This window comes from Bos mutus, chromosome 6 (assembly GCF_027580195.1).
Source record: "Bos mutus isolate GX-2022 chromosome 6, NWIPB_WYAK_1.1, whole genome shotgun sequence".
In the NCBI taxonomy this organism is placed as follows: domain Eukaryota; kingdom Metazoa; phylum Chordata; class Mammalia; order Artiodactyla; family Bovidae; genus Bos; species Bos mutus.
This window is the reverse complement of record NC_091622.1, coordinates 95,593,225-95,618,871: the sequence shown is the minus strand read 5'-3', so window position 1 is coordinate 95,618,871 and position 25,647 is coordinate 95,593,225. Positions and strand designations below refer to the sequence as shown.

At 39.9% G+C, this 25,647-nt stretch overlaps 1 protein-coding gene across 1 annotated transcript in view; it reads left to right on the top strand.

Moving 5' to 3' along the window:
* PRKG2 (protein kinase cGMP-dependent 2) overlaps positions 1-25,647 on the top strand; it is a 127,788-nt gene that overhangs the window by 93,447 nt on the left and 8,694 nt on the right. Inside the window, exons 15-17 of the mRNA XM_070372983.1 lie at positions 11,227-11,390; positions 16,575-16,697; positions 18,438-18,500. Coding sequence (XP_070229084.1) covers positions 11,227-11,390; positions 16,575-16,697; positions 18,438-18,500 — 350 coding nt within the window. The remainder of the gene's footprint in view (positions 1-11,226; positions 11,391-16,574; positions 16,698-18,437; positions 18,501-25,647) is intronic.

The window sequence follows — 25,647 nt, the reverse complement described above, 5'->3', positions numbered from 1 at the left end:
TATAAACGTACTCAATATGGGCTAAATTCAAAAATACAGTTTTAAGTGAAAAAAAAGGCAGTTTGTTCAAGAATTGGTAAGATTTATCTAAAAATTTTAAAAATTGTAACTATATAGCATTCTCCAGTATTCTAGCCTGGAGAATCCCATGAACAGAGGAGCCTAGCAGGCTGCAGTCCATAGGGTTGCAAAAGAGTTGGACATGACTGAAGCAGCTTCTAGAAGTATAGACTGGATCATGTAAGGATAATTAAATATGTGGGAAAATTAGAAGTGAAGGCAAGCAAATGATAAACACAAAAGTCAGGTAATGGTGACCTCTTGGCAAGGGGTAGGAGGACAGTGTGACAGGAGAACAGTGTGGCAGGAACAAAGCATGCTGGTGTATCAGTTCTGTTCTAATTACTAAACTGGAGGTGGACACAGGGTGTTTTATTTTCATGCATTAAAATTTGCATATATGTCACATTGTTTTGTATGTGTCAAGTATTTCCTAACTTGAAAACTAAAAGTAATCATTGATTCTAACTGTGTACTTTTTGCCAGACTGTAATAATGTACTGAAGAAGCTGAGTAGAAGCAAGTTCAATGCTGACCTAAAACCTTTTAGAACTAGGAACCAAAAGATGTCTTTTTCATTATAGGGGACTGGAATGCAAAAAGTACTGGCAAGTGAAGAACATTCTGGAATCACAAACTAAAATGGACTGGAATGGGTGAATCACAAAAGTAATCAAGTCTTGCCAAGACCAAGCACCAGTCATAGAAACTGAAGTTTAACAGTTCTAGAAGACTCTACAACACCTTTTAGAACTAACACCCAAATCAGATTGTCCTTTTGGGGCCAAAGGACTGGAATTCAAAAAGTAGAAAAAAGCAAGACTGGGAGCTGGAGTAACAGGCATGAACACCTTTTGCCTTTGAACAAGTGAATGAAGTAGGGCAAAGGCCATTAAGAGTTTTGACCAGAAAATCCCTGAATTATACAAACACCCTCTTCCAACAACACAAGAAGACTCTGCCTGATGAACTATGGACGGAGGTTTGTGACATTGTACAGGAGAAAGAAATGCAAAAAAGCAAAATGGCTGTCTGGGAGGCCTTACAAATAGCTGTGAAAAAAGAGAAAAAAACAAAGGAGAAAAGGAAAGATATAAACATCTGAATGCAGAGTTCAAAGAATAGCAAGAAGAGATAAAAAGCCTTCTTCAGCGATCAATGCAAAGAAATAGAGAAAACAACAGAATGGGAAAGACTAGAGATCTCTTCAAAAAATCAGAGATACCAAAGGAACATTTCATGCAAAAAGATGGGCTCGATAAAGGACAGAAATGGTATGGACCTAACAGAAGCAGAAGATATTAAGAAGAGATGGCAGAATACACAGAAGAACTGTACAAAAAAGATCTTCATGACCCAGATAATCACGATGGTGTGATCACTGACCTAGAGCCAGACATCCTGGAATGTGAAGTCAAGTGGGCCTTAGAAAGCATCACTATGAACAAAGCTAGTGGAGGTGATGGAATTCCAGTTGAGCTATTTCAAATCCTGAAAGATGATGCTGTGAAAGTGCTGCACTCAATATGCCAGCAAATTTGGAAAACTCAGCAGTGGCCACAGGACTGGAAAAGGTCAGTTTTCATTCAATCCCAAAGAAAGCAATGCCAAAGAATGCTCAAACTACCACACAATTGCACTCATCTCACATGCTAGTAAAGTAATGCTCAAAATTCTCAAAGCCAGGCTTCAGCAATATGTGAACCATGAACTTCCTGATGTTCAAGCTGGTTTTAGAAAAGGCAGAGGAACCAGAGATCAAATTGCCAACATCTGCTGGATCATGGAAAAAAGCAAGAGAGTTCAGAAAAACAGGCAAGAATACTGGGGTGGGTTGCCATGACCTCTTCCAGGGATCTTCCCAACCCAGGGGTTGAACCCAGGTCTCCTGCATTGCCAGCATATTCTTTACCAGCAGAAAATCTTATAGGTGGCAAAAAATAAAAGTTGATGTCACTAAAGGATGGTGAGGATATAGGGCAATAGCAACTCTTAATCACTGCTGCTGGTGAAGGAGTTGCTTACATAGTCCCTAAGGAAATTAATTTGAAAATGTGTAGTGAAGTTGAACATACCATAGCATTGACCCAGAAGTTCTACCTTACACATATCCAGTAAGCAAGATGGGAAATGATGCTAATAGAAACTTTTCTTTGTGATAACACACTAATAGATATAACACAAATTTCCATCTATGGCATCGTGATGGGAAATCATTTTTCAAAAAAGTTTAGAACATTTATTGCATATTCTTTCAATGGTGTGTGATACAGCAGTATAAACGTACTCCAATATGGGCTAAATTCAAAAATACAGTTTTAAGTGAAAAAAAGGCAGTTTGTTCAAGAATTGGTAAGATTTATCTAAAAATGTTAAAAATTGTAACTATATAGCATTCTCCAGTATTCTAGCCTGGAGAATCCCATGAACAGAGGAGCCTAGCAGGCTGCAGTCCATAGGGTTGCAAAGAGTTGGACATGACTGAAGCAGCTTCTAGAAGTATAGACTGGATCATGTAAGGATAATTAAATATGTGGGAAAATTAGAAGTGAAGGCAAGCAAATGATAAACACAAAAGTCAGGGTAATGGTGACCTCTTGGCAAGGGGTAGGAGGACAGTGTGACAGGAGAACAGTGTGGCAGGAACAAAGCATGCTGGTGTATCAGTTCTGTTCTAATTACTAAACTGGAGGTGGACACAGGGGTGTTTTTATTTTCATGCATTAAAATTTGCATATATGTCACATTGTTTTGTATGTGTCAAGTATTTCCTAACTTGAAAACTAAAAGTAATCATTGATTCTAACTGTGTACTTTTTGCCAGACTGTACTTATTAAGTGACAGTGAAGCTTATCCCACCAATGTGCCTAACATATGTTGTTCCTTTTCCCTTAAAAATCTACTTACTCATGAATTTATATATAATGGGAAGGTTACTTTGGACCCTGATTACAGTCTCATCTCAAGCTTCCATAACCTCCCTAGACTTTCATTTTGTCATCTTTAACATCGGCATATAGTCGCTAATTCATTTTTGGTGAAGATTATAGATGATAGAATACAAAATGATAGAATACTGAAAGAGAAACTTCCCAGGTCAGTAGGTGCCCAATATGCTACTGGAGATCTGTGGAGAAATAACTCCAGAAAGAATGAAGGGATGGAGCCAAAGCAAAAACAATACCCAGCTGTGGATGTGACTGGTGATAGAAGCAAGGTCCAATGCTGTAAAGAGCAATATTGCATAGGAACCTGGAATGTCAGGTCCATGAATCAAGGCAAATTAGAAGTGATCAAACAAGAGATGGCAAGAGTGAATGTCAACATTCTAGGAATCAGCAAACAGAAATGGACTGGAATGGGTGAATTTAACTCAGATGACCATTATATCTACTACTGCGTGCAGGAATCTCTCAGAAGAAATGGAGTAGCCATCATGGTCAACAAAAGAGTCTGAAATGCAGTACTTGGATGCAGTCTCAAAAACGACAGAATGATCTCTGTTTGTTTGCAAGGCAAACCATTCAATATCACAGTAATCCAAGTCTATGCCCCAACCAGTAACGCTGAAGAAGCTGAAGTTGAACGGTTCTATGAAGACCTACAAGACCTTTTAGAACTAACACCCCAAAAAGATGTCCTTTTCATTATAGGGGACTGGAATGCAAAAGTAGGAAGTCGAGAAACACCTGAAGTAACAGGCAAATTTGGCCTTGGAATATGGAATGAAGCAGGGCAAAGACTAATAGAGTTTTGCCAAGAGAATGCACTGGTCATAACAAACACCCTCTTCCAACAACACAAGAGAAGACTCTATACATGGACATCAGCAGATGGTCAACACCAAAATCAGATTGATTATATTCTTTGCAGCCAAGGATGGAGAAGCTCTATACAGTCAGCAAAAATAAGACCAGGAGCTGACTGTGGCTCAGACCATGAACTCCTTTTTGCCAAATTCAGACTTAAATTGAAGAAAGTAGGAAAAACCACTAGACCATTCAGATATGACCTAAATCAAATCCCTTATGATTATACAGTGGAAGTGAGAAATAGATTTAAGGGCCTAGATCTGATAGAGTGCCTGCTGAACTATGGAATGAGGTTCATGACATTGTACAGGAGACAGGGATCAAGACCATCCCCATGGAAAAGAAATGCAAAAAAGCAAAATGGCTGTCTGGGGAGGCCTTACAAATAGCTGTGAAAAGAAGAGAAGTGAAAAGCAAGGGAGAAAAGGAAAGATACAAACGTCTGAATGCAGAGTTCCAAAGAATAACAAGAAGAGATAAGAAAGCCTTCTTCAGCCATCAATGCAAAGAAATAGAGGAAAACAACAGAATGGGAAAGACTAGAGATCTCTTCAAGAAAATCTGAGATACCAAAGGAACATTTCATGCAAAGATGGGCTCGATAAAGGACACAAATGGTATAGACCTAACAGAAGCAGAAGATATTAAGAAGAGATGGCAAGAATACACAGAAGAACTGTACAAAAAAGATCTTCACGACCCAGATAATCACGATGGTATGATCACTGACCTAGAGCCAGACATCCTGGGATGTGAAGTCAAGTGGGCCTTAGAAAGCATCACTACAAACAAAGCTAGTGGAGGTGATAGAATTCCAGTTGAGCTATTTCAAATCCTGAAAGATGATGCTGTGAAAGTGCTGCACTCAATATGCCAGCAAATTTGGAAAACTCAGCAGTGGCCACAGGACTGGAAAAGGCCAGTTTTCATCCCAATCCCAAAGAAAGGCAAGGCCAAAGAATGCTCAAACTACTGCACAATTGCACTCATCTCACACGCTAGTAAAATAATGCTTAAAATTCTCCAAGCCAGGCTTCAGCAAGATGTGAACCATGAACTTCCTGATGTTCAAGCTGGTTTTAGAAAATGCAGAGGAACCAGAGATCAAGTTGCCAACATCCTCTGGATCATGGAAAAAGCAAGAGAGTTCCAGAAAAACATCTATTTTTGCTTTATTGACTATGCCAAAGCCTTTGACTGTGTGGATCACAAAAAACTGTGGATAATTCTGAAAGAGATGGGAATACCAGACCACCTGACCTGCCTCTTGAGAAACCTGTATGCAGGTCAGGAAGCAACAGTTAGAACTGGACATGGAACAACAGACTGGTTCCAAATAGGAAAAGGAGTTCATCAAGGCTGTATATTGTCACCCTGCTTCTTTAACTTATATGCAGAGTACATCATGAGAAATGCTGGACTGGAAGAAACACAAGCTGGAATCCAGATTGCTGTGAGAAATATCAATAACCTCAGATATGCAGATGACACCACCCTTATGGCAGACAGTGAAGAGGAACTAAAAAGCCTCTTGATGAAAGTGAAAGTGGAGAGTGAAAAACTTGGCTTAAAGCTCAACATTCAGAAAATGAAGATCATGGCATCCGGTCCCATCACTTCATGGGAAATAGATGGGGAAACAGTGGAAACTGTCAGACTTTATTTTTCTGGGCTCCAAAATCACCGCAGATGGTTACTGCAGCCATGAAATTAAAAGACACTTACTCCTTGGAAGGAAAGTTATGATCAACCTAGATAGCATATTCAAAAGCAGAGACATTACTTTGCCAACAAAGGTTCGTCTAGTCAAGGCTGTGGTTTTTCCTGTGGTCATGTATGGATGTGAGAGTTGGACCATGAAGAAGGCTGAGCACTGAAGAATTGATGCTTTTGAACTGTGGTGTTGGAGAAGACTCTTGAGAGTCCCTTGGACTGCAAGGAGATCCAGCCAGTCCATTCTGAAGGAGATCAGCCCTGGGATTTCTTTGGAAGGAATGATGCTAAAGCTGAAACTCCAGTACTTTGGCCACCTCATGCGAAGAGTTGACTCATTGGAAAAGACTCTGATGCTGGGAGGGATTGGGGGCAAGAGGAGAAGGGGATGACAGAGAATGAGATGGCTGGATGGCATCACTGACTCAATGGACATGAGTCTGAGTGAACTCCGGGAGTTGGTGATGGACAGGGAGGCCTGGCGTGCTGTGATTCATGGGGTCGCAAAGAGTCGGACAAGACTGAGCGACTGATCTGATCTGATACAAATACATCATATTGAAACATGTTAAGGGTTATCACTTCATTCAGATTCTTTCACCAAGCATATGTGGAACATCTGTTGTGCTACAAATGCTGTAGGGGATAAAAAATTATTAGGATGTGATGCCTCTCCCCAAGGAGCTAGATTTATTCCCAGGCAACTAGAAGATGGTGCCAAAGGCGAGGTCATTGTGGAACAGAATCTGTTAAAGAACTGTGTAAGAGAAAGGAATTAGTTCTGTAAATTCAAGGGTTTCTAAGAGGCAGCGTCATGTGAGATGAACCTCCAGTGGTTTTATTTTCATTCGGTTGAGTCAGGTGTTAGTTGTGACACAGGGGATCTTCGTTGCGTAGTGCAGGATCATTCATTGCGCCCCAGGACCCTCTAGTTGTGGCATGCAGGCTCAGAGCACTGGGGCTTAGTTGTTTCGAGGCATGCGGGCTCTTAGTTCCTCGACTAGGGATTGAACCTGCGTCCCCTGTGTTGCACGGTGGATTCTTCATCACTGGACCACTGAGGAAGTCTGCAGTTTGATTTTTTTGTTTGCTCTTATGTATGCAAAGCACCCCATTATCCTTTCTACTTTTGACTAAGCACTCCAAGTCTTTCGGGGGAGTCACCAGAGCTCCAGGAAGAATGGGATGTTGCTGTGAAAGACTCATGCATCCCATACTTTTGCCTCACCCAACAGTCACCCACTGTTGCCTCAGTGGAAGCCGTCCACTCTTGTCCATTTCAGTGGATGGACCTTAGTATCACAAGAACACGAAATCCTCTTTGGTTATTGTTGGACAGAATAAACAGATTCCATTTTACCCTTGTCTAGACTTGGGCAAAGAAAGTGCCCTGAAAATGCCACATAAATATTTTTTTTGGAATGTTGTGTCCCATGAATCATCTGGCTTAATTAGAGTGGTCATTTTGTATCCCTTTTTTATATGACCAAGAGAACCAATATCTGACAAATTTTCTGTCCCAGAGAGAAACTTCTGGGAAAAAGCTAGCATTTACTGGATACCAGCTCCATCAAGCCACAGTGCTAAATTTTTTTTCTTTTTTTCTTTCTGAAAGATCCAATCATTGCTATAAGTATAGAAACATGCTAGAACCTTCTGGTTTATTAAAATCTTCAGAGGCAATGTTTTTAAGATTTCAGCATAATGTTCAGTTGACTTTCATAATGAGAATTTAATAGTGACAAGGGAAAACCTGAGTGTAGCTTCTCCAGAGATTCTTCTTAAAAGCTCAGTTCTGCTAAGAAAAAAAAAAAAAGCTTTTTTAAAAAGAGGAGGTCTCTATTTTCTTTTCTTCTAGAATGATCCTTTTGAAACATTAGTCATGTCATACACACCTCTACTCTTAATCCTCCAATGGTCTCCTAGAAAAAAAGTCTGAAGTTCTTTCTGTGGTTTACTGGGCCACTCCACAATTTTGCCCTCACTTCCTGCCTCTTCTCTTCACACACTATGGCCCAGCCACAGTGGCCTTCTTGGCAGTCCTTGATCTTCACCACGCATGTTCCCGAAGGCTAGGGCCTTGGTGCTAGCTCTTTATCTGTCAGGATCACTCTTGCTCAGATTTTTTACAGAGCTCTTATTTTATTTCATGCAGATTTCTGCTCAAATCTGCATAAATGCTACCTCTCCAGAGAGGCTTTTCTGATCACCCTGTTTAGAGTGTAATTCATATTGATCTCAGTACATGTTTATATGTTTCTCCATAGCATATGTTAAAATCTGATAATATTATGTATGCTATTATATATTGTCAAAATTTTAATTGAAGTATAGTTGATTTACAATGTTGTGTTAGTTTCAGGTGTACAGCAAAGTCATTTTGATTTTTTCACATTCTTTTCCCTTGTTCAGTTCAGTTCAGTTCAGTTGCTCAGTCATGTCCAACTCTTTGTGACCTGGTGAATTGCATCACGCCAGGCCTCCCTGTCCATCACCAACTCCCGGAGTTCACTCAAACTCATGTCCATCAAGTCGGTGATGCCATCCAGCCATCTCATCCTCTGTCATCCCCTTCTCCTCCTGCCCCCAATCCCTCCCAGCATCAGAGTCTTTTCCAGTGAATCAACTCTTCGCATGAGGTGGCCAAAGTACTGGAGTTTCAGCTTTTTAGCTTGTAAGTTATTATAAAATACTGAGTAGAGTTCCTGTGCTACACAGTAGGGAACTTACAGGGACCTTGTAGGGAACAATAAGTAGGTCCTTATTGGTTATATGGTAATATATTTTTATTTATGTTTTCTTTCTTTCTCTTAAATGTAAACTCTAAGAAGACTGGGGGCTTTGTCTATACCCTAGTGTTTGGTACATAGTGGTTTTCAATAAACATTCATTGAATAAAGGAAAAAACTTACAGTTCTGTTGCCTAGAAGAGAAAGGGTTAAATAAAGTTTGAGGCTTTGTAGTGCTATCCATGCTGGTTCAAGACAGAGGTAGTGTGGATTTTTATAGGAAATACACAGAGCTTCACATCAGAAGATCTGGGAACTTCTATTTGGCACCTCACTTTAGAGAGGTCTGAGTGTTGATTTTCTCCAACCAGATGGTTTAGACTAAAGCTGATAAGATCAAAGGAGATAAAGAAAGTGGGAAATTTTCATAAATCTTAAATTTTAATGTAATTACTGCCATCTCTTTCAGTTAGTATGTAAGTACAAAAGCAAAACCAGATGCTCAAATTAAAATGTATCACTTTTAAAAATGTATCCTCAGTATCTAATGAACTTTCAGTCATCATTAAAAGGAAAACTTACTTGCAATTTAAAAAATGAGTTGAAAGGCTGTTATAAAACAACAAAATATAATATTTGCATATGCATTCGTGAAAATGCAGGTATAAGCATTGTTTTCTTGTGTCCTAAATTTGTCTTTAAAAAATCAGCCAGGAATTTCATATTGGTTCTTCCTCTCAGGAGTAAGTAGATATGCTAGTCTCAGTAAATTGCAAATTTTAATTTCATAATATTACCAGCCATCTCTTAGGTATTATCATTGTGAGTCCTTTTGGTAGATGAAAGAAAACAGTTAAAACCTGCTTCAAATTAGGTTGTTTAAAATCCCTCTTTCTAATAAGGAAATATTAGGAAAAATTTCTAATACATAACAAAAAGCATTAGTAAAAAGATCAATTTAAGAGATTTTTAAAAGTAAGACAAATATTTTAAATATTAATACTTGAATAAAGAAATGAGGGCTGGATTTTATAATTGGCTGATTCATGTTTTTTTTAGATGAGGGCCTATTTTGATGTTAACCTGATTTATTTAATTTTTTTAGTCAAGATTACTGCCATATTATTGAGATAGTCCATGTGTAATGAAGCTATTAAAATATGCATGTTGAAGCCCAGGTATAATTTGTGTGTGTTTACTTGAGGGTGGTGGAGGGTGGTTTTACTAAAATAATGTCTGTATGTATTTGGAGATGAAAGGTACACGCGAAGTCACCCCTTGGAAGGAAACCAGCTGTTTGTTTTGCAGGGCAGGACTTCAGTCATATACACAGCCTCGATTCAAAGAGTGGGTCTTCTGTGCTCCAGTCTTATTTCCAGTCTCTATTCTGTGTGCAGAATTCATTGAATAGAGTCTCAGAGAAGTGGAGGGACCTATTCTGAAGCGACAGATGAGGGCAGTGCCCATACATCACCCTGGGAGAGTTCCCAACGCTCAGTCAGCACTGAGCTCAGCTGTCAGCTCCTAATGGCATCTTCCCCAGCTATCTTCTCCCTGATGTGCCAGAAATCCATGTCTTTGGGCTCTTTGAGTTTATACTTTACATCATCTTCTGTATCATGTCTCACGTGGCATTTTATTATTCTCACATGTCTGTTTAAGCAATCCCAGTACTCCGAAGTTCTTCTAGTCCACTTTGTATCTATAGCACAGAGCTTGGCCAATTGTAAGTGCTGACTGTATTTTTTCAGAATAAATAAGTTAATCCAAGTGCTACCCATCGCCCACCACCCTGAGAGGGACTGAGGGTGTCAGAGTGCAGCCAAAGTTGAGATGGGATGATCCTGGCTTTTACTTCTGACTCCCAGCCTTGAGAAGGTGCAGGCATTGTGCACAAAGGTTTTTCAAGACTGTCTAGAATTTTAAGCCCTTTTTTCCTCAACAATGGTTCCTTTTCCAAATCCTCAATTTCCTTTTATGATATGAAGTGCAAAAGGGTCAGTCACTGCCCCCTTCTCTTCTTTTCCTAATGAATACCACTGTTGATATTGAAAATCACTGGTCTGCTTGCCCTGAACTTCACCTTGGTTGGAAGGATCTCCCCTTCCTAAAGGGCTTCCCAGGTGGCACTAGCAGTAAAGAATCCACCTGCCAACATAGGCTCCACAGGAGACGCACGTTCGATCTATGGGTTGGGAAAATCCCCTGGAGAAGGAAATGGCAACCCACTTCAATATTCTTGCCTGAGAAATCCCATGGACAGAGGAGCTTGGTGGGCTACATACAATCCATGAGGTCTCAAAGAGTTGGACACAACTGAGTGACTGAGCACAGCACACAGCCCCTTCCTAAACCAACCCTCTAGCCCTCTAGGAGTCCTGGGTGTAGAGATGTGTGCATGGAACTTTCTCCAGTGTAATGAGGTTTACCCTTGGCCCTGAATGAGAGGGTCAGTGTTTGTGAGTATGTGTGTGTGGTGTGAAGGGGAGGGTGGAGGCAAAGAAAGAAGACTGAAGAAGTTAAAGTGAAAGTTGCTCAGTCGTGTCCAACTGTTTGCGACCCCCTGGACTACACAGTCCATGGAATTCTCCAGGCCAGAATACTGGAGTGGGTAGCCTTTCCCTTCACCAGGGCATCTTTCCAACCCAGAGATCGAACCCAGATCTCCCACATTGCAGGCGGATTCTTTACCAGCTGAGCCACAAGGGAAGCCCAAAGAATACTGGAATGGGTAGCCAATCCCATCTCCAGTGGATTTTCCCAACCCAGGAATTGAACCAGGGTCTCCTGCATTGCAGGTGGATTCTTTACCAGCTGAGCTATCAGGGAAACCCTTAAGAAGTTAAACGGAGATTTAAAGAAGAGTGTGAGTTTTATGATCTCTGAAGATTTCTTTGATCTTCTTTTCTAGGTTGACTTTGGATTTGCTAAGAAAATAGGATCTGGACAGAAAACATGGACGTTCTGTGGAACTCCAGAGTATGTAGCTCCTGAAGTCATTCTCAACAAAGGACATGACTTCAGTGTGGATTTTTGGTCCCTGGGAATTCTAGTATATGAGCTCCTCACGGGCAAGTAAGTACCTTCAAGTTGTGTTCAGCCTCTTCTTCAGAGAACTGCAAAAATAACTTACTCATGATAATACATACATATATATATATGTATATAAGAATTTAACATTTTGGAAGTGTTTTTGATTAAGCATGATGCCTTTTCCTCTTCACATTATGTCCTGTATAGCATGCTTTCTAGGGTATAACATGGTGAAAATATTCAGGAAGGTACAGCAAAGGAGTACAAAACTGCTATAGTTTACCTAGAAGGGCTCCCCAGGTGGCACTTGTGGTAAAGAACCCTCCTGCCAATCCAGGAGACAAAGAGACACGGGTTCGATCCCTGGATTGGAAGGATCCCCTGGAAGAGGGCATGGAAACCCACTCCAGTATTCTTGCCTGGAGAATCCCATGGACAACAGAGCCTGGGGGGTTACAATTTGTAGAGTTGCAAAGAGTAGGACACAACTGAAATGACTTAGCACTCATGCATGCACCTAGAGGGGCAAGGTCTGTTGTTATACATACTATATAAAGTGTAATTAATACTTTATATACTTTTAAATTAAGTATAATTTTACTTAATATATACTTCTATATAGTGTATATATATTAATGCTGCTGCTGCTGCTGCTAAGTCACTTCAGTCGTGTCCGACTCTGTGCGACCCCATAGACTGCAGCCCACCAGGCTCCCCCGTCCCTGGGATTCTCCAGGCAAGAACACTGGAATGGGTTGCCATTTCCTTCTCCAATGCATGAAAGTGAAAAGTGAAAGTGAAGTCGCTCAGTCGTGTCCGACTCTTAGCGACCCCATGGACTGCAGCCTACCAGGCTCTTCTGTCCATGGGATTTTCCAGGCAAGAGTACTGGAGTGGGGTGCCATTGCCTTCTCAATATATATATACTAATATACTAATGTATATATATATATATATATAAAACTATATACTTTTATATTAAGTATAATTAATACTTAACTATAACTTCACTATATTAAGTGAAAGTTTTGGGACTTCATCATCAAAATAAAGAGAATTGAAGTTGTGGGCTGTTATTATTTCCTCATATATTTTTTTCAGTTGAGAAAATAGCAGATGTATTCCCATTAAATCCATTGATCAATTAAATTTAACCATATTCTTCCATCTTCCCAATAAATCATTAACCAGAAATGCTAAAAGAAGGAAGCATTGCTGGATTTAAATTTTAATCCCCTTGTCAACTGCTTTCTAGAGGTGCTGATGAACAGAGACAAGACACAGCAGGAGTTTTACAAGTTAAAATTGGATTGTCATTCCTGAAGTGATAAAGAGCTGTATATTAATGAATTCAGGATCCCAAACAGTCATGCCCACACACACACACTTATACATATATGTGCACAAACACATATTACCTCACATTTGTAAAGCCTTTGCCAGCTTACAAAGCACTTACATCTGTTTTATCTAGTTTTGTTTTCACAAACTTATATGGAAGTTAAAGCAGGAATTTTTGTTATCTTAAGGTTTAAATTTGTATTATGAGTATTTTATGATTTAAATGTTATGGATTAGAAGACTGGGTCAGAGATCTACCACTAAGACCTGGGATTTAATCTCAGGTCTTCTGACTCCAAATGAGACACGTTTTTTATTAAACACATGTGCCTTATACAAATGAGCTTTTAGTATAATGCATGGATGTACCCACAGCACTCAGGTCAGTTTTCTATCTCCATTTATCATGAACTGATTCGGTCATCCTTTTAAGCCTTTACAACCAAATATCCTCAGTCTTGATTTCAGGGAGGATTTGCATGTGGAACGGCATAAGAAATGCTGGAATGAGCCCAGTTCAGGGGATTCAAGGCTCAGCACATACTTTACCAAAGGAGAGTTTCCTGGAATCTTCTTGAACTTTATACACTGCAAATTTCAGTATTGGATTATGTGTGGCTCTGTTCTTTATCCTTGTCCACATGAAAGATTATTTGATATTATCTGCAATATCAAATATTTTCAAATATTCATTGCTTAAGATTTTGAAGGAAAGAAAAGAAAAATGTCCTGCTAGTCATTTAGAGAGAAAATTGCTTGCGGTCTCAGGACACAAGGATTTCTGTTTCAAGAATTGGTTTTCTTGTCTCTGGAAAATAAGTCAGCTGCATTTCTAACAGATACGTGACAGCTCTTGTAGGTACCTGGAGAATATACATTTCTGTCTTCATCAGCTGGAATACATTGTTATGTGAAGTGTGGAAATAAAGTGAGGGAATAGGAAAGGGGAATGATTCTCAATAATTTGGAATTGCCAAAATGGTCTTGAGTTGTCCTAAAGAAGTTGAGAGTGGGGGATGGGTGGGAGGGAGATTCAAGAGGGAGGGGGATATAAGTATACTTACAGCTGATTCAAGTTGTCGTACAGCTTGTACACCCAACACAACATTGTAAAGCAAGTATCCTCCAATTAAAAATAAAATATGAAAAAAAAGTTGAGAAATCCTTTTTATAAAGGTTTCCTGGGATAGGGTATGGGGACAGTTCATTTTATTAAAAAAAAATTTTTTTTTCATTGATTTATTTTTATTTATTTATTTTTTTACTTTACAAAATTGTATTGGTTCATTTTAAATGCCCTAAAGTCAGGAGGTAAATGAAGATAAGAAAAGAACTGAAAAACCAAACCAAAACAAAACACTACCTACTTGTAAATACATAAATAAGTTGAAGATGTTAGAGCAATGTTTTTTGTTTCCTACATCTTTTTATTTATGAATGAAACATAGATTATTGAAAAGTCGGTGCACCAAACTTGTTTTAAGTTTATTACAAAAAGTGGGAGCTCTCAGTATCCTCCCGTCTCAAGCGTGACTAAAATACGGCAGAGTTGTTTGTGAAACTCATCTTTAATTTTCAGAAATTAAATGACACAACAGTGTAGGTTTGAAAGTGATTTTAAAAGCAGAGTCTATACATTAACATGTTACCCAAATTCAGTGGTTCATTCCCTATGCTTTCTTTTTTAAAAAATTAGTTTATTTATTATAATTAGAGACTAATTACTTTACAATATTGTAGTGGTTTTTGCCATACAGTGACATGAACCAGACATGGGTGTATATGTGTCCCCTCGTGTTGAACCCCCTCCCACCTCGCTCCCCATCCCATCCCTCTGGGCTGTCCCAGGGCACCAGCTCTGAGTGCCCTGTTTCATGCATCAAACTTGGACTGGTCATCTGTTTCACATATGGTAATATATGTGTTTCAGTGCTATTCTTTCAAATCATCCCACCCTCACCTTCTCCCACAGAGTCCAAAAGTCTGTTCTTTATATCTGTGTCTCTTTTGCTGTCTCGCATACCGGGTCGTCATTACCATCTTTCTAAATTCCATATATATACATTAATATACTGTATTGGTGTTTTTCTTTCAGACTTACTTCACTCTGTATAATAGGCTCCAGTTTCATCCACCTCATTAGAACTGACTCAAATGCATTTTTAATAGCTGAATAATATTCCATTGTATATATATACCACAACTTTCTTATCCATTCGTCTGCCAATGGACATCTAGGTTGCTTCCATTTCCTAGCTATTGTAAACTTTCTTATTCATTGTTGCAACAGTTGCCTTGAAATACTCTCTTTTCTGTCCCCATGCTAGAGTCTCCAGCTCAGTATCTGTTGCTAGATCCTTCTTCTCATCCTGACCTCAGGTCACTTCAGTCCTTGACCTGTTTTCTACCTATTCACTCCTTGGGTGATAACATCAAGTCCCCTGGCCATAAATGCTGTCTAAGGACTCCTCAGAACCACACCTCCAGCCCTAGGTTCTTCCCTGAATTCCAGACCCCTAAGTTCAACTGTTTGCTTAGCATCTCTATTTGGATGTTCAAGACATAACTCTTGATTTTCTTCTTCATAACCTGCTCTGCATCCTTTACTCCCAGCTCACTCCAGTCTTAGTAAAAATAGCTCAGTTCTATAGATCGGAACGCTTTGTGCTTAGTTGCTCAGTCACTCAGTCATGTCCGACTCTTTATGACCCCATGGACTGCAGCCCGCCAGGCCCCTCTGTCAATAGGGATTCTCCAGGCCAGAATACTGGAGTGGCTTGCCATGCCCTTCTCCAAGGGATCTTCCCAACCCATGGATTGCACCCAGGTCTCCTGCATTGCAGGTGGATTCTTTACCAGCTGAGCTACCAGGGAAACCCCCAAAACACTTTAGCATCATTCTTGAATCTTTGCTTTCTCCTGCATACCACATTCACCCCATTAGCAAATCCTGTTGACTTTCTTCAAAATAATCTGGAATCCAATCACATCTCCACCTTCACCACTACTGTTCTAGTCCGAGCTACCAGCCCTGCCTTCCCCCACCACTGGAACCATCACAGTTTATTTTCAACGCATTTTTTTGTTTTGTTTTGTTTTTTGTTTTTTTCTACCTTTTGGTCATACCACCTGGCATTCGGGATCTTAGTTTCCTGACCAGTAATTGACTCCACGACCCCTCCAGTGGAAGCATGGAATCTTAACCACTGGACCACCAGGGAAGTCCATCAACACGTTTTTAAAACCTTACTTTGGGTTTTGTAAATTAGAACACATTCCCAGGTCCTTCCCATAGCCCACTGGGTCTATAGTCATGTGACCCTCGTCTCTAATCCTCCTGCCCTGCTTACTGACTCCACCAGCAACACTGCCCTCCCTGTTCCAAGAATAACCTGTGTCCACTCCTGACTCCTTGCTATCTTGGAATTCTTTGTCTACAAGAGAACAGTGTGACTCATTCTCATCTCTGCTTAATTGTCAGCGTATGAGAGAGGCTTAGTGGGTTGACATTTTCTTCTCCAGGGGATCTTCCCAACCCAGGGATTAAATCCATTCTTCTGCCTTGGCAGGTGGATTCTTTACCACTGAAGCCCTTTTACTATCCATTGTGTCTAAAAATATCACGCCTCTCTCTCACTCTCTGTCCTCCCCTTTATTTTTCTTTTCAGTGATTATCACCACCCGATAGATTACCTCTGTGTCTATCTGTGTATGTATGTATTTTAAGTGGTATTCAAGTAATGAGATTATTTTCTAGCATATGTGCAGATTTGCTATAAAACAACCTATGAGAGAGAAGGAAGGAGGGAAAGAGGGAGGATGGAATATTAGCTGTAAATGTGTCTCAGATGTGGGTCCTAATGTCCTATTTTGGCTTTTCTCTAGCCCTCCTTTTTCTGGGATTGACCAAATGATGACCTACAATCTGATTCTCAAAGGCATTGAAAAAATGGATTTTCCCAGAAAGATAACAAGACGACCTGAGGATCTGATTCGGAGGCTTTGCAGGTGAGAATGACTATTAAAAATCCTTTGTTTTTAGGGAAAGTGTGAAGGCTTCTTATTTCTGCTGCCATTTTAAAGTTATATGTGTATTTACTTATAGTACTTTTCTATGTAGTTAGAGTATATTTAAAGAAAATCATTTCTACTTTGGGCTTCCCGGGTAGATAGTGGTAAAGAATCTGCCTGCCAATGCAGGAGACGTAAGAGACATGGGTTTGATCCCTGGGTTGGGAAGATTGCCTGGAGGAGCGCATGGCAGCCCACTCCAGTATTCCTGGAGAATCCCATGGACAGAGGAGCCTGGCGGTCCCTAGGATTGCAAAGAGTCAGATACGACTGAAGTGACTTAGCATGCGCCTACATGTTTTCTATTTAATGGTCTGTACTAGGAGTTTGAATTTCCTTCATATGATAGAACCACAGTACCTTCTTATAGTTTAAAAGTTATCCAGATTGTTCAGGTTATCCTGGAGAATCATCTTTGTCTGCTGTAGAGAAAAACAAAACCACAAAACTTACCATAATGAAGGAGTAATCTATAGCCTCTGTTAATTTTCTGTGGTGATGATAAAGTATTGCTGTATGCCCTCTTTCAGCCTTCAGTTTTTTAAAAAACTACTCCTCTGACCTTATTGCAAATTACTGCAGATTTCTGTTTAACATTAAAAGTAATTTGTTGGAGAACAGAAGACTTCTAGAATTTTGTTTAAACTTAATTTTTTTGCCTTTTTTTAAACATTTTGAACATTTTTTTGCACATACGAACTTTCAAAAGTGCATTAAAATTTAGTAAATTTAGGATATGAAACCTTGCTGCTGGTTTCCCGCAGAAATTTCTTCATGTTTTTAAAATTTTAACTCCATAGTAAATGATTCTCTAAAGCTTTCCTTGGTCTTCTTAGCAAAATTGGTAAGATATAATAGCATCCACCTATTCTTCTAAGTGGAGAAGGCAATGGCACCCCACTCCAGTACTCTTGCCTGGAAAATCCCATGGACGGAGGAGCCTGGTAGGCTGCAGCCCATGGGGTCGCTAGGAGTCAGACACGACTGAGCGACTTCACTTTCACTTTTCACTTTCATGCATTGGAGAAGGAAATGGCAGCTCACTCCAGTGTTCTTGCCTGGAGAATCCCAGGGACAGGGGAGCCTAGTGGGCTGCCGTCTCTGGGGTCTCACAGAGTCGGACACGACTGAAGCGACTTAGCAGCAGCATTCTTCTAAGCATTTATTCATAGCTCATTTAAAGCACTGGGATATATACCTATCTATATATCAATATCTATATCTAAGTATCTATAGCTATATAGAGAAAGTAAGTCGTTCAGTCATGTCTGACTCTTTGCGACCCCATGGACTATATAGTCCATGGAATTCTCTAGTCCAGACCACTGAAGTGGGTAGCCTTTCCCTTCTCCAGGGGATCTTCCCAAACCAGGGACTGAACCCAGATCTCCAGCACTGTAGGCGGATTCTTTACCAGCTGACCCACAAAGGAAGCCCATATATGGCCTACAGCTATATACTGGGATATATAAATACATATATTCATATTTCTGACTGTAATTGGACTGTGGCTCCTCCAGAGAGGGCATATGTTTTCTGTCTCCCTATACACAAATGTGCCTGGTTTATACATATTACTGACAAAATGAATGAATGGATAAAGAAAAAGCATAAAATTTGAATGTAAAATTCACTCAAGCATAATTATTATGAGCTGATTTAAAACTCTTTTTGTAGGCAAAATCCAACAGAAAGACTGGGAAATCTGAAGAATGGAATCAATGACATTAAGAAACACAGGTACATATTTCTCTGCCCAGAAAATATAGAAATATTTTTAAAATGTGGTCATCTTGAAACTTTTCTCAGTATGCTGCAAAGAGCCCTCCCCAGACACTCAGTTTACCCTTTCTGGTGCTTTATTTTTCATCTGTGTTGTACTAGCTACAGTTACAAAGATCAATCTCAGTGTGGTTTCGCCAGTGCTGGAAATTCCCACCAAGTATGGATAAAATTACAAAACAAATCACAAAATTACATATTCAGGTTATAGCAACTTAGCTTTTTATCTGCTGCTATCTTTATTATTTTCCAATATTATCTTGGATTCTGTAAAGGAATCAAATTCTAATTTTGACATTTGATTTGCAGTTAAAGTAGGATACTATCATTGTTATCCATATTCAAGAGAATGGGTTAACTAGACCAACTATTAAATAGCCTTCTATTTCAGTTTAATTGATATTATACATTAATTTTAAACATAATTTTCCTTTGACTAGCTCTCCACATTTTATTTTATTATTATTTTTAAAATTTATTTCTTTTAGTTGGAGGCTAATTATTTTACAATACTGTAGTGGTTTTTGCCATACACCGATATGAATCAGCCATGGGTATACATGTGTTCCCCATCCTGAACCCCCCTCCCACCTCTCTCCCCATCCCATCCCTCTGGGTCATCCCAGTGCACCAGCCCTGAGCACCTGTTTCATGCATCAAACCTGGGCTGGCGATCTGTTTCACATATGATGATATACATGTTTCAATGCTATTCTCTCAGATCATCCCACCCTCGCCTTCTCCCACAGAGTCCAAAAGACTGTTCTATACATCTGTGTCTCTTTTTCTGTCTCGCATATAGGGTTATCATTACCATCTTTCTAAATTCCATATATATGTGTTAGTATACTGTATTGGTGTTTTTCTTTCTGGCTTACTTCACTCTGTATAATAGGCTTCAGTTTCATCTACCTCATTAGAACTGATTCAAATGTATTCTTTTTAATGGCTGAGTAATACTCCATTGTGTATATGTACCACAGCTTTCTGATCCATTCATCTGCTGATGGACATCTAGGTTGCTTCCATATCCTGGCTATTATAAACAATGCTGCGATGAACATTGGGGTACACGTGTCTCTTTCAATTCTGGTTTCCTTGGTGTGTATGCTTAACAGTGGGATTGCTGGGTCATATGGCAGTTCTATTTCCAGTTTTTAAAGGAATCTCCACATTGTTCTCCATAGTGGCTGTACTAGTTTGCATTCCCACCAAGAGTGTAAGAGGGTTCCCTTTTCTCCACACCCTCTCCAGCATTTATTGCTTGTAGACTTTTGGATAGCAGCCATTCTGACTGGTGTGAAATGGTACCTCATTGTGGTTTTGACTTGCATTTCTCTGATAATGAGTGATGTTAGCTCTGCACATTTTAAAGTCTCATATTGTACTTTACTTTTTCGGGTAAGGTACATTGATTTCCACAAAACTTCAAACCATGTTTTATCCTTATGTAGTAATCTAATATGCACCTCTTCAGGTCTGTTAATTTCTAAAACTGGCCTTTAAAATCATCAATAACCTCCACAACATAAAATCTCTGATTTGTTTGCATGTGTGGAGGTTCAAGCCTTGGAGTTGTTTGTGTGTTTTTAATCTATGCTTGGCTAAATCTTGCCATCCTCAAGATGTTTTGCTTTTGTGCTTGATTTGCAAATAGAGACTATCACCTCTTGATAGTACAAAAAAAATAAATTTGAGAATTTCATTTTTGAAAACCTTTGAGCACACTGCTGTGTTCACTTTCAGAGAGGAAAACGCCTCTCCATATTTTATTTCTCTCTGGATGTTTTTATTGAAGAATTAGATGCAAATCACCACAGGGTGAAAATAAAGGGAGAGATGCTGCTGAATAGAAACACTGTCCATTTTTCTGAACAGAAGTGGTGCAGCTCAAAAAAAAAATCCTGGGCTGCCAACCCTGCTCTATCTATTCATGAGCTTTCTTGAAAGAAAGCCATGTATTCAACATTGTAAATTCATATTGGGCTCTTCCGTCAGGAGTCAGGATATATCAGGAAGAGGGTGGGGAGCAGGGAAGAGATGGAGACAGACAGACATATCTGTGGATTTCAGAGACACCAAAATGCTTAGAGTATTTGACTGTTTTTATTCTTAGAGCCTTTGGATTGTCTTCAGTGTAAAGTTTATTATTTATCTTAGATTCCAATTTCTCTCTCTTCCTACATGCTGTTATCACAGTTTCTTCTCTCATGATAAAAAGACACATAAATATACCATTCTTATTGAACAAACAGAAGTCCTGCCAATTAAAGTCCCTCTTCCAGTGTATTGTCCTCTTTTGTCTCATTAAAGAAGCATCTTCATGGTTGCTCTGAGGTAGTTGAAAAATAGAAGTGATATAATTGTTAACAGGTTCCAGTTTTATCTCTTGCTTCTCATTTACCTGAGGCTCATTTAAATGTAACTGTCAAATTGGAATTTTATGCACATGCAAATTGATGCTAAAGGACTTTCTCACTTTAGTGTGGTAATGAAGAATTTTGAATTCCCTTCCCCATAGGGATTAATTTGCCCATGCTTTTTAACAGACGGTGCTTTTTGCCAAGTAGCTGAAGCATCCGTGTGTAGAGCAGAGTTCACTAATAAGATGCACCAAATTTACACAGTGCCTTCTGGTGAGCGCAGGGAGCTTAAAACCATTATTTCATCTTATTTTCATAGTGATTCTTAAGATACAAAGCTGGGGCATGTGGGGCTGAAAAACAGATCTCTCTCTGCTTTCAAATAGGAGTGTTCTAGAACCTTCTATAGGAAAAGGCAATGGCACCCCACTCCAGTACTCTTGCCTGGAAAATCCCATGGATGGAGGAGCCTGATGGGCTGCAGTCCATGGGGTTGCTAAGAGTCAGACACGACTGAGCAACTTCATTTTCAATTTTCACTTTCATGCATTGGAGAAGGAAATGGCAACCCACTCCAGTGTTCTTGCCTGGAGAATCCCAGGGATGGCAGAGCCTGGTGGGCTGCCGTCTATGGGGTCGCACAGAGTCGGACACGACTGAAGCGACTTAGCAGCAGCAGCAGCAGAACCTATAAATCTCCAAGGCACATATAGCTTCTCTACCCAGGATATTCTTGGATTTTTTTTTTTTTTTTTTGAGAAAACATTCTTTCTGGGCTTCCCTGGAGGTCCAGTGGTTAAGACTCCTTGCTTCCAATGCAGGGAGCACAGGTTCAATCCCTGGCTAGGTAACCAAGATCCCCACATGCCACACATCGCTGCCTAAATAAAGAAATAAAACAAAAAAATTTTCTAAAATTTGCTATCAGATTTTCCAGCTCCTCTCTAAGGTAAAACATTTTTTTTCTTAGAAAGCCGTTTACTTCAATTTTGTTTTTAAAAACAATACAGTTAAACATGTTCTATTGTCAAATGTTTGTCCAGTCTGTGTTAAATCGTCTTTCCTAAAAATAGAATTCCTCTCTCTCCTTTTTGTGAGTTAACTTATTAACTAGGTACCAGTCATGCCTGTCTAAAAAGAGGGATAATATATTTGTAGGGTACAATTAAATCTTTCCTGCTAGGTCCAGGAGTAATTTGTTTCCAGTCTCATAATGTTACCTTTAATATTTCGAGTCTCTAGAATTTTACTCTCAAGAATAGCTACAAGTCTTCTAAAAATGAAGAAGCAATTTATGTACAGTTGCTGCTAATATTTCTTTAGTGAATATTTTTCACACACGAGTGCATGCTGGCACTTGGATTACTTAAAATGTGGTTAGTGTCAAAAAGGCCAAGTGTTAAGTGAATAACCACTCATGTTAAGTAAATATTGCCATAAGTCAAATTGTAACAAGTACTCAACAAGAAATGCATAGGCTCTTTGATTCAGTGGAGTAACAGTAATGATTTTTATTAATATTTATGGAGTAGCTTCTGGGTAGAGAGCATTGTAAAATATGTGAAAAGGAATTGTGGCAGACTTTGGTGGTAAAAGAAACAAATCCACAGAACTGTGTGCCCAGAAATCCCTAAAAATGGAGCCTCAGTCTGTCCAAAGAAGCTGATGGGTGGATCAAGCAGATTTCTGCGGTTTTGCAGGAAGGACAGGGGAAGTCATACAGCTAGCACTGCTGTCTGACTCTCACTCTTTGCTTAAAGACTCAGCAGCTTGGGCAAAAATGGCACTGTGGGTGAAGAATGGCATGGCATCTGAAGTGGAATGTACTAGAGCCTGCCCTCTGTTTTTAGTACTTTTTCTCTTGCTAAGCTTAGACTTAGGATGGGAGATCCAGTCAAGGAGTGACCCCAAACCAGTTCTACGCGTGGGAAGAGATTGAAAAAGGTAGAAAAACCTAACTGTGGGTCCAGTTGACAGACAGAAGAATGTGAAGGTCTCATAAAATCTCCCAGCCTGCCTTCTCACACCTCCCGCCACCCTCCCATTGCACAACCCGCCCCCCACCCCCGCCCATGCATATTCTTCACATAGCAGCCATAATTGTCTTAACATGCTTAGATCGCATCACTTCCTTCTAACTTTCTGCTGGTTTTCCCCTAAGCATAAAATCTTGATTCCTTTCTATGTTCTACAAGACCCTACAGGATCTGGCCTCTGATTGGTTCTCAGACATGATATGTTTTTCTAGGTTTCCCTCCATTCACTACACTTCTGCTCATTTCATCACTTTCTTCCATTTAGAAAGCCGTTGACACAAATCTATCCATGGCATCTCCATTCTGTTCATTATGGCTTTAATTCAGATATCACTCTGGCTAAAAAGCAGTACCTCCAACCCATCCCCATCCCAGTCACCTCTACCATTTTATTCTCTTATGTCTTCTCTTTATTCTCTATTACTTATTAGTATGTGAAACTAATGTAAGTATTTGTAGTACTTACTTGTTTGTTTACTTGTGACCTCCTACCAAAATAAAAATATCTTAAAAGCAGGGTCTTTGTTGTTTTTGATTCCTGGGACCAAATCGACTTTCTGTACTTTTATTTTTAAGCCCTGGATTGGTGCTTTTTCTTTTCTTTCTTCTTCTTTTTTTTTTTTTTTTTTTGAAGTTTTTATTTTGTATTGGGGGTATAGCTGATTAACAATGATGTGATAGTTTCAGTGAACAGGGAAGGGACTCAGCCATACGTATTCATGTGTCCATTCTCCCCCCAAGTCCCCTCCCATCCAGGCTGCCACATAACATTGAGCAGAGTTCCCTGTGCTATACAGTAGGTCTTTGTTGGTTATCCATTTTATTAATAAGTATATAGCAGTGTGTACATTTTTCTTGACTGACTGAAGTGACTTCAGTGTCCCAACAGAAAAGATCCGTATTATACAAAACAGTATTACTCCATGTGCTTCATAAGATTCTAAGAGACAGAGTACATTTTTTTTCTGTCTGAGAGAAGCAAGGTCTCCTCATTTCTGGTGTTGAATCTCCAGCTCACCAAGCCTGGTGTGTATCCTAAAGACCATATCAGTCCTTTTAGATTAATGATTTGGAAGCAATAAATGAAAGAACTTCATCTGGCCTTCAGCTTCATCTCATTACAGATAATTGTAAGATACTTTTTCTCTTGGAGCTTTTTAGATACATGTCATCAAGAGCATCACAGTATGGCAATGTGGTGTTGTAAGACATGATAGTTAGGGATCCTGTGTAAACGTGTCCTCTTGTTGTAGACTCATTAAGTTATTCAACAGACATTCATTTGAGCACCTCTTTTGTTCCCGGTGGGCTTCCTGGATGGCCCTGGTGGTAAAGAAGCCACCTGCCAGTGCAGGAGACATAAGAGATGCAGGTTTGATCCCTTGGTTGGAAAGATCCCCTGGAGAAGGAAATAGCAATCCACTCCAGTTTTCTTGCCTGGAGAATTCCATGGACAGAGGAGCCTGGCAGGCTGTCATCCACAGGGTCGCAAAAAAAAGTCAGACACAACTGAAGCAACTTAGCATGGACTGTTCCAAGTGTTAGTGACGCTTCTTTGGAAACGAGCTTGCATCTCTGCCATCATGGAGCTTGCATTCCAGTTGGGGAGAAAGAAAATAAAGAAGGTATTATAACTACATAAAGTGTATAGTAGAGATATTAGAGAGCGTTAAGTACTAAGGAGAGAAAATAGAGAAAGGATGGGATGTAATATGTGGTGGGGGAGTGGGGCGGTGTGGGGAATGGGGAAGGTTTGCCATGTTAGACTGGATGGTCAAAGAAAGTGAAAGAAAGTGAAGTCACTCAGTCATGTCTGACTCTTTGCGACCCCGTGGACTGTAGCCCACCAGGCTTCTCCATCCATGGAATTTTCCAGGCACGAGTACTGGAGTGGGTTGCCATTTCCTTCTCCAGGGGATCTTCCCGACCCAGGGATTGAGCTTGGGTCTCCCAAAGAAGGCCTCTCTAAGAAATGACCTTTGAGAAAATATCTGATACTGTTGAGGGAGCAAATCAAGTGGAAATCTGGGGAAAGACTCATTCACTTACAGGGGCTCACATGCAAAGGCCTTGAATTGGGAGCATCCCTAGCTTGTTGGAAGAATGTTGAGGAGACAAAGGTACAAAACAGAAAGAAAGAGAAAAGTAGGACAATTGTAAGGTGGGGGAAGGGTGGTGGTTGAAAGGATGATTTTGTAAGTCTATGGATTATAATAAAGATATGGTGAAGACTTTGCCTTTTCCACTGAGTGAAATTGAAAGCATTGGACAGCTTTGAACAAAGGCATGATGTGACCTGACTTACATTTTCAATGATTGCCTTTGCTGCTGGGTTGTTTCCCATGGACAAAAGTAGAAGGACCTGTTTGCATGCGTGCATGCGCTCAGTTGTGTCCAACTCTTTGTAACCCCATGGACTGTAGCCCTCCAGGCTCCTCTGTCCATGGGATTCTCCAGGCAAGAATACTGGAGGGGATTACCATTCCCTAGTCCAGGGGATCTTCCTCATCCAGGGATTGAACCCACATCTCTTGAGTCTCCTGCATTGGCAGGGGGATTCTTTTACCCCTGACTGACCTGGGAAGCCCAGAGGACCTGTTAGGAGGTTATTGTAATAATACAGGCAAGAAATACTAATGGCTTGGTGCATGATGGTAGACTGGAGGTATTGGGTATTTGTAGGGTTCTGAATAGCAATGTATTTTG